At 47.3% G+C, this 14541-nt stretch overlaps 1 protein-coding gene across 1 annotated transcript; it reads right to left on the bottom strand.

The window, feature by feature from the left end:
* Nucleotides 1–2210: 2210 nt before the first annotated feature.
* On the bottom strand, nucleotides 2211–7429 carry LOC140721756 (myelin-oligodendrocyte glycoprotein-like). Its single transcript, XM_073036556.1, has 3 exons — nucleotides 7357–7429; nucleotides 6771–6866; nucleotides 2211–3015 (listed from the first exon to the last, which is right to left on the bottom strand). Exons 1-3 carry the CDS (start codon nucleotides 7427–7429, stop codon nucleotides 2663–2665), a joined length of 522 nt encoding a protein of 173 aa, XP_072892657.1. The 3' UTR covers nucleotides 2211–2662.
* Nucleotides 7430–14541: the final 7112 nt, after the last annotated feature.

Below are 14541 nucleotides of genomic sequence, written 5' to 3'. Positions count from 1 at the left end.
CTCATGTTCTCGTTATTTATTGCTATTTATTTATATTTGCATTTGCACAGTTTGTTGTATTCTGCACTCTGGCTGATCTTTCACTGATCCTGTTATTGTAATTATTCTAACGATTTGTGTATGCACACAAGGAAGTGAATTGTGTATAGTGGTGTGCGTGCGTGTCTACGCGCACTTTGATAATAAAGTTTACTCTAAACGTTACTCCTGGTGGTGATGGTAATTTGGTGAAGAGGTGAAAGCATCCGTGTTGTCCCAGTTCTGCTCACCAGACCTAGAATACCTTGCAATTACAGCATGTGCCGTCCATTTTACCTGCCACGGGGAATTTCTGTCATCATTTTGGTAGTGGTGTACATTCCAGCTCAGGCCAATGTCAAACAGGCTCTGGATGATCAATATACACAAAACAGCACATCCCCACACCTTCACCATCACTTTGGGGATTTTAAAAAGTCACTTTGAAAAAGTCACTAAATAATTACCATCAACAAATCACCTGTAGCACCCAAGGAAATAACACACTGGAGAACTGTTACACCTCCATCACCAGGCTATCCCACATGCTCACGTCGGGAATACTGATCACCCGGCTGTACGTCTACTCCGAGTACAGGCAGAGACTGGAGACTGCAGCACCAGTAGTGAGGACCAAGAGGGTTTGGACAAGGGAAGCACAGGATCACCTACAGGACGGCTTTGAATCGGTGGACCGGACTGTATTCAGGGATTCACCTTCGAGCCTGGATGAGTATGCTGCTGTTGTTACCGACTTCATTAAAACCTGTGTGGATGAGTGTGTGCCTATGAAAACTTGCTGTACGTTCCCAAACCAACAGCCGTAATGAACCAGGAGGAAACACGAGGAAATCTGCAGATGCTGGAAATTCAAACAACACTCACAAAATGCTGTTGGAACACAGCAGGCCAGGCAGCATCTATAAGGAGAAGCACTGTCGACGTTTCGGGCCGAGACCCTTCGTCAGGACTCAAACACTAACATATCAGGGACCTCAGCTACTCCCACACCCGCCTCCGAAAACTCTAACGACAAGTAACGGGTAGTCATCAGAGCTCTTGGACACCGAGCGGCGTCAATGGTAAATGCGTCAAATGGTTGTGGAAGGATCAGACTTTTCTGCCCTCGCTGGAGGACTCATCAGACCCCTCCTTCGGCTCGCTCCGCCGACACGAGAGCAACTCCGCCCTCTGCAACTGGAAACTCGGCCTCCGACTTCTCGGAAAGTACGGACGGCCCCAGTGATAACAGGCTGATCCACTCCCGTTGCGCCAGCACTATTCTGAACTAATGCTACATCTTTTCCCGTCGCTTGGTCAAACTTTCGTTTCCTGATCATAACTTTCCCTCATGCTTTAACAATGCTTAAAACTCCAATCAACAATTCACGTGGGCTGCGGTGTCCCCCCCTCCCAGAGCACAAACGTTAGCTACGTGTACTCTCTTTGAATCGTTCGATCCCTCCGGCGTCCATATCTTTAACCACTTTCCCAGACAACAGTTCAGCTCAGGTTTAAATACAAACCTACTTAATGCTTAGAGCAATCACACAGCATCCATCAAACTCAATCCACGACGATACCCCTTTTACTGAGCGGCTCTACGAATAGCCCCTCACTAATAGCCCCCGGACTCTGCGCCGAGTACCCACCGCTCTCCATTTTCACTCGTTAAGGCGTCTCGGACTTTGCTCCCGCCAGATCCGTGAGGTTAGGATGTCTCGCCCACCCAAACCCCGGTTTGTGTGATTCCTCTGCATAGGCCGTCGGCAAGACATAACGGAAAGAACACTGCATAAAATTATAATGAAGTTTATTTATGAACGTTAACTTGAGCAAACGATTAGTAAAGAAGAAAAAAAAACCAAAAAGGGCCAGTGTAATTAGACAGTCAAACCTGCAGAGGCAGGCAGAAGCCCAAATCTTCCAAAAGCCGTATTCACTGATCCCGGTAGACCTCTGCCATCGAACCGCGTTTTCCCACCGGATCGAATCCGGTTCTCCCTTCATCTCCCGCCGAACAAAAAAAGACCCCAGCCGTCAGGTGTCAGTTGCTCCCCCAGCCGTCTCCAGAACAGCCTCCCCGTCCCACTCTCCTGATTGGATGACCTTATCTTTAACAGTAACCCAAACACTGCTGCTACAGGAAGCCCATTACATGAACTTCGCAACATTGGCGTTAAAACCCTCGGCGGGGCGTTACATCTGTATAAACTATAGAGACTGTTTGCATGAAACCCCTGGAGATAAATAGTTTCCGAGAAACTCAACTATCCCGTCTGGGTAAACGATCATTCCACAGTCAAAATCACGAAGTTTACTTTTCTTCCCCATTCTCATGTTTGGTCTGAACAACAACTGAACCTCTCGACCGTGTCTGCATGCTTCTATGCACTGAGGTGCCGCCACGTGATTGGCTGATTGGATATTTGCATTAACGAGCAGGTGTACACGTGTACCTAATAAAGTGGCCACTGAATTATGCCACTGAAATTTCCCAGCTCGCCCTCGCCTGCACATTGACAGCACAGACAGGGAGAAGAGGATGAGGGTGGGGAACATGGGTGAGTATGGAGAGCATGTTGGATTGGCGGAAAATGTAAACGGTGCCGGACGGGGAAGTCGTGGAGGTGGGTGTGTTGGGTTACTCACTGGTAACCTCCAGCTGGACACTGGAATCGTGGTTGTTGTCGGGCGCCACCTCGACAAAGCAGTTGTAGCTGCCGATGTCCGACAGCTTGACGCCGTGCAGCAACAGCGAGACGTTGCCCACTTGGAACTGGTCTTTGAAGAGCTGGGTGCGGCCCTGAAACCTGGAATCCTGCTGCTCGTTCTCATCCTGTGTGAAGCGGTAGAGGTGCACGAGGGCCCCGTCCTTGGTCCAGCGGATCTCCTTGTCCCGAAGGTCCATGGTCGGGGTCACCTGGCATTCCAGCACCACGTGGGAGCTGACTTGTGCCATTATCGGAATCTGGGAACAAGCCACCTGTAACTGCTCTGCAACGACAAGGGGGCCTGGAATTACTGACGGCACTCGTACAGGGTGATTCCAGATTGTTTAACGACATTCCCAGTACGCAAGTGTAATGCAAAACAAATAATAGTTACTCCAGATCCGGTGCAGCAGAAAAAAGCACGATAATAAAAACACAATAAACGCGAGAATCAGAATCAGGTTTATTTTCACCAGCACGTGATGTGAGATGTGTTAACTTAGCAGCAGCAGTTCAATGTAATACATAATACAGGGAAAAATAATAAACAAATAATAATAAATGAAAAAATAAGTAAGTAAATCTATTACAGTGTATTACAGTAAATCTATATTGAATAGATTAAAAACGTGCAAAAAAATACTGTACATTTAAAAAAGTGAGGCAGTGGCTCAATGTCCATTTAGGAATCAAATGGCAGAGGGAAAGAAGCTGTTCCTGAATCGCTGAGTGTGTGCCTTCAGGCTTCTGTACCTCCTACCTGATTGTAACAGTGAGAAAAGGGCATGCCCTGGGTGTTGGGGGTCCTTAATAATGGACGTACACCCCTGAGGTGAACTTTTTGATCGTCAGCAAGGAAGAGATGTTATCACCAATCTGCACAGGTTGTGGTCTTCCGGTTGGGAAGTCGAGGATCCAATTGCAGAGGGAGATACAGAGGCCCAGGTTCTGCAGCTTCTCAGTCAGGATTGTGGGAATGATGGTGTGGAATGCTGATTTATAGTCGATGAACAGCATCCTGACGTAGGTGTTTGTGTTGTCCAGGTGGTCCAATGTCATGTGGAGAGCCATTGAGATTGCATCTGCTGTTGACCTGTTGTGGTGATAGGCAAATTGCAATGGGTCCAGGTCCTTGCTGAGGCAGGAGTTCAGTCTAGTCATGACCAAACTCTCAAAGCATTTCATCACTGTAGATGTGAATGCTACCGGGCAAACGCCATTGAAGCAGCTCACATTATTCTTCTTATGTACTGATATAATTGTTCCCTCCCCTTTTGAAGCTAGTGGGAACTTCCAGCCATAGCAGTGAGAGGTTGAAAATGTCCTTGAATACTCTCACCAGTTGGTTGGCACAGGTTTTCAGAGCCTTACCAGGTACTCCATTGGGATCTTCCACCTTGCGACGGTTCACTCTCTTTAAAGACAGCCTATCATTGGCCTCTGAGACGGAGATCACAGGGTCATCAGGTGCAGCACGGATCTTCACAGCTATGGTTGTGTTCTCCCTTTCAAAGCGTGCACAGAAGGCGTTGAGTTCATCTGGTAGTGAAGCATCGCTGCCATTCATGCTATGGGGTTTCGCGTTGTAGGAAGTAATGTCTTGCAAACCCTGCCAGAGTTGTGGTACATCCGATATCGCCTCCAACCTTCTTCAAAATTGTCTCATCGCTCTTGAGGGCCTGTGCGACTGAGCTGGGAGAACCATTACAGCGCATCTTCAACATGAGCCTGGAGCAGAGAAGAGTACCCAGACAGTGGAAAACATCCTGTATTGTCCCGGTACCGAAGAAACCACAACCAAAGGAGTTGAATGACTTCAGACCTGTTGCCTTGACGTCGCACGTGATGAAGACCATGGAGCGGCTGATAATACAGAATCTGAGGCCACAAACCAGGCACGCCCAGGATCCTCTTCAGTTTGCGTATAAGGAGAAGGTGGGAGTGGAGGATGGTATCACGTATTTGCTGCACAAATCACTCTCTCACCTAGAGGGGGTCAGTTGTGCTGTGAGGATTACATTCCTTGACTTCTCCAGTGCCTTTAACACCATCCAGCCCAAGATCTTAAGGCACAAACTAACGGAGATGGGAGTAGACTCTCACATGGTGGATTGGATAGTGGACTACTTGACAGATAGACCTCAGTATGTGCGGTTGGGAGACTGTAGGTCTGACACGGTGGTCAGCAGCACAGGGGCGCCGCAGGGAACCGTACTCTCTCCGGTCCTGTTCACCCTGTACACATCAGACTTCCAATATAACTCAGAGTCCTGCCATGTGCAGAAGTTCGCTGATGACACGGCCATAGTGGGGTGTGTCAGGAATGGACAGGAGGAGGAGTATAGGAAACTGATACAGGACTTTGTGATATGGTGCAACTCAAACTACCTGCGTCTCAATATCACCAAGACCAAGGAGATGGTGGTGGACTTTAGGAGATCTAGGCCTCATATGGAGCCAGTGATCATTAATGGAGAATGTGTGGAGCAGGTTAAGACCTACAAGTATCTGGGAGTACAGTTAGACGAGAAGCTAGACTGGACTGCCAACACAGATGCCTTGTGCAGGAAGGCACAGAGTCGACTGTACTTCCTAAGAAGGTTGGCGTCATTCAATGTCTGTAGTGAGATGCTGAAGATGTTCTATAGGTCAGTTGTGGAGAGCGCCCTCTTCTTTGTGGTGGCGTGTTGGGGAGGAAGCATTAAGAAGAGGGACGTCTCACGTCTTAATAAGCTGGTAAGGAAGGCGGGCTCTGTCGTGGGCAAAGTACTGGAGAGTTTAACATCGGTAGCTGAGCGAAGGGCGCTGAGTAGGCTACGGTCAATTATGGATAACTCTGAACATCCTCTACATAGCACCATCCAGAGACAGAGAAGCAGTTTCAGTGACAGGTTACTATCGATGAAATGCTCCTCAGACAGGATGAAGAGGTCAATACTCCCCAATGCCATTAGGCTTTACAATTCTACCGCCAGGACTTAAGAACTTTTTAAAAGCTATTATTAATGCTTTTTGAGATGGTGATTTAGATGCATATCATTTTTTTTTTTACTGAGTTAAGTATTGTATGTAATTAGTTCTGCTACAACAAGTGTATGGAACATTGGAAAAAAAGTTGAATTTCCCCATGGGGATGAATAAAGTATCTATCTATCTATCTATCTATCTATCTATCTATCTGAATTAGCCCTCCGCAAATCATACCTGGTTTTCTGGTACAGATCTGGGTCGCCAGACTTGAATGCCACAGTTCTAGCATTCAGCATATGACGTACCTCCCGGTTCATCCACGGTTTTTGGTTTGGGAATGTACAGTAACTCTTTGTAGGCACACACTCATCCACACAGGTTTTCATGAAGTCAGTAACAGCTGCAGCCTATATAGATAATATACAGAGATTGAATGCATGTCCATAAAGTGACTGACAGGAAATGGTAAAGTAGTGGTGGTTGGGGGGTGTGGAGGGGTGGGTTAGTGGGTGGAGGTGTTGATCAGCCTTACTGCTTGGGGGAAGTAACTGGTTTTGAGTCAGTTGGTCCTGGCGTGGATGATACGTAGCCTCCTCCCTGATGGGAGAGGGGAAACGTTTCATGAGCAGAGTGAGTGGCATCAGTCATGATGTTCCAGCCACCCCTCCACACGCTCAGCCACCCCTCCACACGCTCAGCCACCACTATTTTATCATTCCGTCAGTCACTTTATGTACAGACACTCCTATACCTCGTGTCACTTTACGGATATACATTCAATCTGTGTATATAAGCTATCTCATGTCTTTGATGCAAAGGTCAATGCATTTGACACTGACCACCAATCAGATGTCTGGTTAGAGGATCGATGGTGTAGGAGTTACTGGGGGGATGGGGAATGGAGGACGAGTGGGAGGGTGTGGAGAGACAATGGCATCACCCTCTCCCATCAGAAACCAATCAGATTCACAAGCACCGTCACCAAAATTGATCCCACACCATGCCAACTGCAAACGGAAGGCAGGCCGGCCCAGCGCACAGTCTAACAGAGGCGCGAGAGTCACTCACCGGTCTGGACTTGATGGATGAAACCGAGGATGAGGAGAGGCAGCAACACTGAGGACTCCATCACAGCAAACCGACACACCGCCGCCTGGACACAGCCTGAAAGGCAGAATTTCCCACCAGGATTGGTACCCAGAAGAGAAAGAGCCAATCTGCTCACCCTCCTCACCCCATGAGAAATGGCAGATGTGGAAATCTTGAGGAACACTCAAAATGCTGGAGGAACTCAGCAGGGATTTTGATATTTTGGGCCAAGATCCTTCATCAGGACTGAAATCGATTTCTCTAACTCCCAGTGACTTCTACCCCTCCTACCTTCTGTCTTTTTCCATTCCTCACTCTGGTTCCCCTCTCATCCACCCTACAATTCCCATTGGGTCCCCTACTCCTTCCCTTTCCCCAAGGCCCACTCTCCTCTCCCAGATATCTGTCACAACCACAGACTCGGCGGGGCAGCAGATACGGCAATTGCACTCGTGAATATGCTCGTGCCCGCTAATTATTATTTCACTGTGTTAGTATTTAACTCTATTCATTCCGTCGGAGTACTGGCCGAGACTTGGATACAGTCATAGCTACACTTCGTTACCTGCATTCCGGTTTGCCTCAGAGAACTGGACAATCCAGCCGCTGACTCCGAAGGCTAGCGGGATTCGTTTCATTCTTAGTTGTCCGTTTCAGCCGCAGTGTAGGCTTCGTTTTCCAATCGAGTGTTTTGGTCAATGGCCCTGTTTTGGCCTAGTGTTTATTTATTTATTTTCCCTTTAACTTTGTTCACATAAAACTCTGTGAGATATCGGCCTGCTTCAGCGCCTCTCACTCCGCACTTGGGCCATATCCGCATCTGTTGACAGTCTCAATGAGATCCTGTCTTATTCTTCTCAATCGCAGCAAGTACAGGCCCAGGGTCATCAAACCCTCCTCATATGTTAACACTTTCAATCCCAGAATCATTCTTGTGCACCTCCTCTGGACCATCTCCACATCCGTTTCCTCCAAGTCCCACCCATTCCCTTTCTGTCACCTGAGCAGGGGAACTCAGAGGGTGATGTGGTGGAGGGTTCGGGGGTGGGGGAGGCCACAGGGGTTTGGGGGATGTGGAGAAGCTTACAGAGATAGTGTAGTGGGAAGTACTGGTAATGTCCATGGTAGTATCTGGAGGGTCACAGGACACCGGATCAGTGAAACAGGCCCTTCTTCCCATTTAGTTTGTGCCAATCTATTAATCAACCTGGAGAACCAACAGAAACCTGTCAGTTCAGGGAGAGGTCCCTCGCCGCAGATGCAGTATGACTCGGTGGAAGTGGAAGTGGTCGAAATGGGGGCCACAGTGATCACTGGCCACCAGGATGGTGGTGTCTGTGGCACAGTGAGGGTGCCAGGGGCAGCTGTCAGCCCGGAAGGCAGGTGAAATGGTACCAACAAAACCTGTGTAGAATTAGTTTTTGTCATGTGATGGAAACAGAGTGAAAACGGTTGTTTGTGTCATCGGCTGACACAGGTGGGCAGCCACAAGTGTCACCTGGGGCCAACATAGCATGCCCACGATGCATTAACCCTTACCCATGCACCTTTGGGATGTGGGAGGAAACCAGAGCACCTGGAGGAAACCCATGCGGGTTAATAGGTTTCAATGAGATCTCCCCTCATTTTTCTAAACTTTCATTCCTGGGATCATTTTCACGAACCTCCTCTGAACCCTCTCCAGTGGCACCACAACTTTTCTTAAATAAGGGGCCCAAAACTGCTCACAATACTCCAAGTGTGGTCTGAGCAATGCTCCACAGCACCCCCAAGCTCACCGCCTCTCAGTTATCCAGTCTCCACACTCTTCTCTTGCAAGGACTCCACCCCCTGTCCTCTCCGGCTCCTTTGTATCTGCTTTGGAACGCTTCGGAATGCTTGTTAAGCATGGCTTCCCCTCCACGGATAGGGTCATAGCACAGAAACAGACCCTTCTGGTCCGAGCCGAACCCCAGCAACCGGCACCCCGACTACAGCCCTCCACACCCTGCCCGCCTCGGACCCTCTTCACTCCAAAGAGAAAAAGTGTGGTTTCACCAGGGTTTTAGGGTACCGCAAAATTACCTCACTGCCCCTGAACGACTGACTAATGGAGACCAACTCACCGTATGCCTTCTTAACCACCCTAGCAACTTGGACGGCAACTTTGAGGGGCTTGTCCATGATCCCTGTTCCCTCTGTTCCCCAGAATCCTGTCCTCTGCCTCCAAGTTTGACCTTTCAGAGTGTAAAGGGGGGTTTCTTCTTTATCTTTGTTACTGCCTATGTTAATCAAAATGGCTTCTCTGTTAAAAGTAGGAATGCTTGAGGGGGTGAGAGAGAGAGGACGCGATGCTGTAAACTGGGGCGAGGAACGGACCCCAAGCATGAAGTGGTTTGGACTTTGATAAGTTTGGCGCCTTTTCTTTATTTTTTTTCCTTCATATATACTGTATCGTTATTAATCACTTAGTTATAAACCTTTATAAAGTTATAAACCTTTATAAATTGTACTCATTTAATCGCATATGGTGTACTGTCTGTTTTTGGGCGAGGCAGGGACATTACACAGCATCCACACAAGCTGATTACCCAGTTTGGCGGGGCCGAAGGCTGCTCCCCCTAGACTAGAACGAGCAGAGCGAGCCTGAGGCGACCCAGGGGGTTACATTGCTAGTGTAAAGGGGGGTTTCTTCTTTATCTCTGTTACTGCCTATGTTAATCAAAATGGCTTCTCTGTTAAAAGTAGGAATGCTTCTTTGTCGCGAGAGAGTGCTGGAAGCTTGTTTGAGTTAAAATTTACTGATAACGAGAATTGTATTCCAGTGTAAACCAACTGGGATTAATGTTGTTCTTTCTTCTGAGTCTGTAAGCTGTTGTTGGCGGGCATTTTGGGGTGCTCGTCCGGAATTGATTTCTGTGGAAGCTGTGCAATTCTCCCGAGGCTCTTGTTTGAATTTGGTATCGGCCCTTCCCAGGCTTCGGGAATTGAAGGGGGTCGATCAGTTTAATTTTTGCCTAGTTGGAAATGTTACGGGAGACGCAGGCTTGTACCGTGAATGTCACTTTGCCTGAATGAGGCGGAACTATGACGTCAGTCACAAGCTGCGTGTGTGAGAGAGAGGCAGAGATAGAGAGACTGAGAGAGGGGGGGGAGGGGGGGGAGAGAGAGAAAGAGAGACAGAGGGAGAGAGAGACAGTGAGAAAGAGAGACAGAAGGGAGAGAGACAGAGAAAGACAGAGAGACAGAGAGAGAGAGACAGAGAGGGAGAGAGACAGAGACAGAGGGAGAGAGACAAAGAGAGAGACAGTGAAAGAGAGAGAGACAGTGAGGAAAGAGAGAGAAAGAGAGAGACAGAGAGAAAGAGAGAGACAGACAGAGTGAGAGAGAGACAGACAGAGACAGATTGAAAGAGAGAGAGACAGGGAGACGGGAGAGGGAGGAGGGAGAGGGGAGAGGGAGAGGGAGAGAGAGAGAGAGAGAGATGAGAGAGAGAGAGAGAGAGAGAGGAGAGAGAGAGAGAGAGAGAGAGAGAGAGAGAGAGAGAGAGAGAGAGAAGACAGGCTGTTGAAGCTTCAGCTTGTCACTGCTATGGTCTGGAACTCTTCGATGCCCAGACGATCGGGTTGATCATCGGCACACGGTGCCCTACGATGTGTGACTGTCATTCCATATAATCCATAATCCGTGTTTGTGGATTTGTTGGAGTGTCCTGTGGTATCACTTTTGTTGACCTTTACCTGGAATCAGGGTATTGTGGTAACCGCCTTAAAAACGATACTCCTGTGACTGTCACCTGGTGATGTTTCTAAGTGGATTTCGTACAACACGGACGGATAGGATCTTCGACGACTGTTATTTCGTTACCAGCGTGGAACTGGCAATTCTTTCTCATTCTCTCTCTCTCTCTCCCCCCCCCCCCAACTCTCTCCCTCTCCCTCTCCTCCCTCTCTCTCTCTCCTCTCTCCCCCCTCCTCCTCCCCCCCCCCCCCGGGAATTTCTGTGTGGATTACAAATCTCTCTCCCATCATTCATTCCGTGCATTACTGAACTTTTCTACTTTACCATCTGAATCTCAAGACTTAAGTAATTCTTCCTAAACTTGACTGTTTGGGGGCCGCACACACACACACAAACACTGTTAACTTTTGTTTATTTCATTTAAGTTTCTATATACTGAGTAGATACTAATAAAGACAGTGGTTTTTACACTAAAACACCACTCAGTGTGCAATCTATTTCTTCTGTAACAGAAATGTCAGCCAAATGTCACAGCGGAAGGGAGGGCCGCCTTAAATAATAGTAAAAGCAAATACTTCATTGACCCCGAGTAGGAAATTCTTTCGTTAGAGCAGCAACACGGAAAACACACTGAGCAGTGTGTAGACTAAACTAATAACAAAGTAGGGGAATAATAACGTACACAGTACTAATTTACCAATGTGCAATAATTTCCAATGATGTACGAAACAGTAAGTCAGAGACTATTGTACAGTGAGGTGTGTTCTTTTGTCGCAGATGAACTGTTCGGGAGGATGTACCCGATTGTCCATAATGGATAACAGATTGTTTAGTGACCTCTTCTCCACCCCCTAACTCACAAGAGTCCGGTTGTAGACAAGGATGAACTCTTAATAAGTTTATTTAGTCTTTTTTGCATCACCAGCACCGATGCTGTCCCCTCCCCGCCATAAAGCCGCAAAGGGAATTGCTCTCAACACCACGTGAACACAAGGAAACTGGTGGGGCCAGCTTACGTCCTGTGGTCTGAAACAGCCCTGCAAGTTCATTTTTATTCACAACATGGCAAAGGAGCAGTGATCAAATACCCGAGTACAGTATTCCCTTCGCTCTACACGATATCTGCCTCCATCGCTGGACGTTCAGCCCATCGGACCCGCCTCGACCAAAATTCAAAGTATCTGCATATACCACCCCCTAGATTCATATTCTTGCAGGCATTCCCAGTAAATACAAAGAAACAGTAGAATCAATTCAGATATCTGATGGCGGGGGTGGTGGGGGTGGTGGGCGGAGAAGTTGTTTCTGAAATACATGCTCTCTGCTATTAGACATTTCAATCCAGGGAATAAGATTATGAGACGCTCTTTATCCGTGCTTCTCGCAATCTTATAAACCTTTGGCTATTATTTTTAAATACAATTGAACTCTGCATAACGCTTTGTCCTTGATCTAGGAATTAATAAATGTGAAGATCTTGTGAAGATGTTTTCATTGTGAATAAAGTTTATTTTGGTTTTTAAAATGTAAATCTTACACATTTTATATATAGATTACCACTTGTTGAAATAGAAGCATTTTGTGTGTGTGCGTGTGTGTTTGTTGTGTTAATACCGCAACTTCTGTATTTTCTGAATAATATAAGGAAATATAGGAAGGTAAAAGCTGTATCTTATGGTACTAAAAAGCAAATAAACATACTGTAGCAAAAAATGTAAATCTCTATCAGATCTTCCCTCGGCCTCCACCAGTCCAGAGAAAACCTGTACAAAAAGGACGGGTTGCACTTGAATCCGAGGGGGACCAATATCCTGGCGGGAAGATCTGCTAAGGGTATTGGGGAGAGTTTAAACTAGAATTGCTGGGGGGGGGGGGGGGGGGGAACCGAACAGAAGTGTCGGAGGAAAGGGTGGTTGGCTCACAAATGGAGAAGGCTTGTAGACAGTGTGAAAGGGGGTATAGGCAGGTGATAGAGAAGGGACGCACTCAGACTGATGGTTTGAGATGTGTCTGTTTTAATGCGAGGGGTATCATGAATAAAGCGGATGAGCTTAGAGCGCGGATCAGCACTTGATGATGCTGTGGCCATTACAGAGATTTGGATGGTGCAGGGGCAGGAATGGCGACTTTCAAGTGCCGGGCTTTAGATGGTTCAGAACGGACAGGGAGGGAGGCAAAAGAGGTGGGGGAGTGGCACTGTTGATCAGAGATAGTGTCACGGGCTGCAGAAAATAAGGAAGTCATGGAAGTCTACGGAGTCTCTGTGGGTGGAAGTTAGGAACAGGGATGGGTCGATAACTCTACTGGGTGTTTTTTTATAGACCACCCAATAGTAACGGGGATATCGAGGAGCAGATAGGGAAACAGATTCTGAAAGGAGTAATAATAACAGGGTTGTTGTGGTGGGAGATTTTAATTTCCCAATTATCGGATTGGCATCTCCCTAGAGTGACTGTTTTAGATGGTGTGGAGTTTGTTAGGTGTGCTCAGGAAGGTTTCTTGACACAATATGTGGATAAGCCTACAAGAGGAGAGGCTGTATTTGATCTGGTATTGGGATATGAACCTGGTCAGGTGTCAGATCTCTCAGGTGAGAGAATAGGACCAATCAAGTGTGACAGTGGAAGGTGAGTATGGAACCAGAGGAGATAGCAGAGATAATTAATGAATACTGCTTCAGTATTCACTACGGAAAGGGATCTTGCCGATTGTGGGGATGACTTACAGCAGACTGAAAAACGTGTATGTAGATGTTAAGGATGTACTGGAGCTTTTGGATAGCATTAAGTTGGACAAGTCACCAGATGGGACCGGACGGGATGTACCCCAGGCTACTGTGGGAAGCGAGGGAGGAGATTGCTGAGCCTCTGGCGAAGATGGGAGAGGTTCTGGAGGATTGGAGGGTTGCAGATGTCGTTCACTTATTCAAGAAAGGGAGTAGGGATAGCCCAGGAAATTATAGACCAGTGAGTCTTACCTCAGTGGTTGGTAAGTTGATGGAGAAGATTGTGAGAGGCAGAATATGATTAGGAAGTCAGCACAGCTTAGTCAAAGGAGGTCGTGCCTTACGAGCCTGATTGAATTTTTTGAGGATGTGACTAAACACATTGATGAAGGTAGACCAGTAGATGTAGCATATATGGATTTCAGCAAGGCATTTGATAAGGTACCCTATGCAAGGCTTATTGAGAAAGTAAGGAGGCATGGGATTCAGGGGGACATTGCTTTGTGGATCCTGAACTGGCTTGCTCACAGAAGGCAAAGAATGGTGGTAGACAGGTCATATTCTGCTTATTGGTTGGTGACCAGTGGTGTGCGCCAGGGATCTGTTCTGGGACCCCTGCTCTTTGTGATTTTTATAAATGACCTGGATGAGGAAGGAAGTGGAGGGATGGGTTAGTAAATTTGCTGATTACACAAAGGTTGATGGTATTGTGGATAGCGTGGAGGGCTGTCAGAGGTTACAGCACAACATTGATATGATGCCAAACTGGGCTGAGAAGTGGTAGATGGAGTTCAAGTGTGAAGTGGTTCATTTTAGTAGATCAAATATGATGGCAGAATATAGTATTAATGGTAAGACTCTTGGCAGTGTGGAGGATCAGAGGGAACTTGGGGTCCAAGTCCATAGGACTCTCCAAGCAGTTGCACAGGTTGACTCTGAGGTTAAGAAGGCATACGGTGCATTTTTCTTCATCAATCGTGGGATTGAGTTTAAGAGGTGAGAGGTAATGTTGAAGCTATATAGGACCCCACTTAGGAGTACTGTGCTCCAATTCTGGTTGCTTCACTACAGGAAGGAGGTGGAAACCATGCAAAGGAGATTTATAAGGATGATGCCTGGATTGGGGAGCATGCCGTATGAGAATAGGTTGAGAGACCTTGGCCTTTTCTCCTTGCAGCGACAGAGGATGAGAGGTGACCTGATAGAGGTGTACAAGATAATGAGTCATTGTGTGGGTAGTTGGAGGCTTTTCCCCAGGGCTGAACTGGCTTACATGAGAGGGCATATTTTTAAGGCGCTTGGAAG

The sequence above is a fragment of the Hemitrygon akajei genome, chromosome 2 (assembly GCF_048418815.1).
Source record: "Hemitrygon akajei chromosome 2, sHemAka1.3, whole genome shotgun sequence".
Lineage (NCBI taxonomy): Eukaryota > Metazoa > Chordata > Chondrichthyes > Myliobatiformes > Dasyatidae > Hemitrygon > Hemitrygon akajei.
Note: the sequence above shows the minus strand (reverse complement) of the source record. Positions and strands in the feature narration are given on the sequence as shown.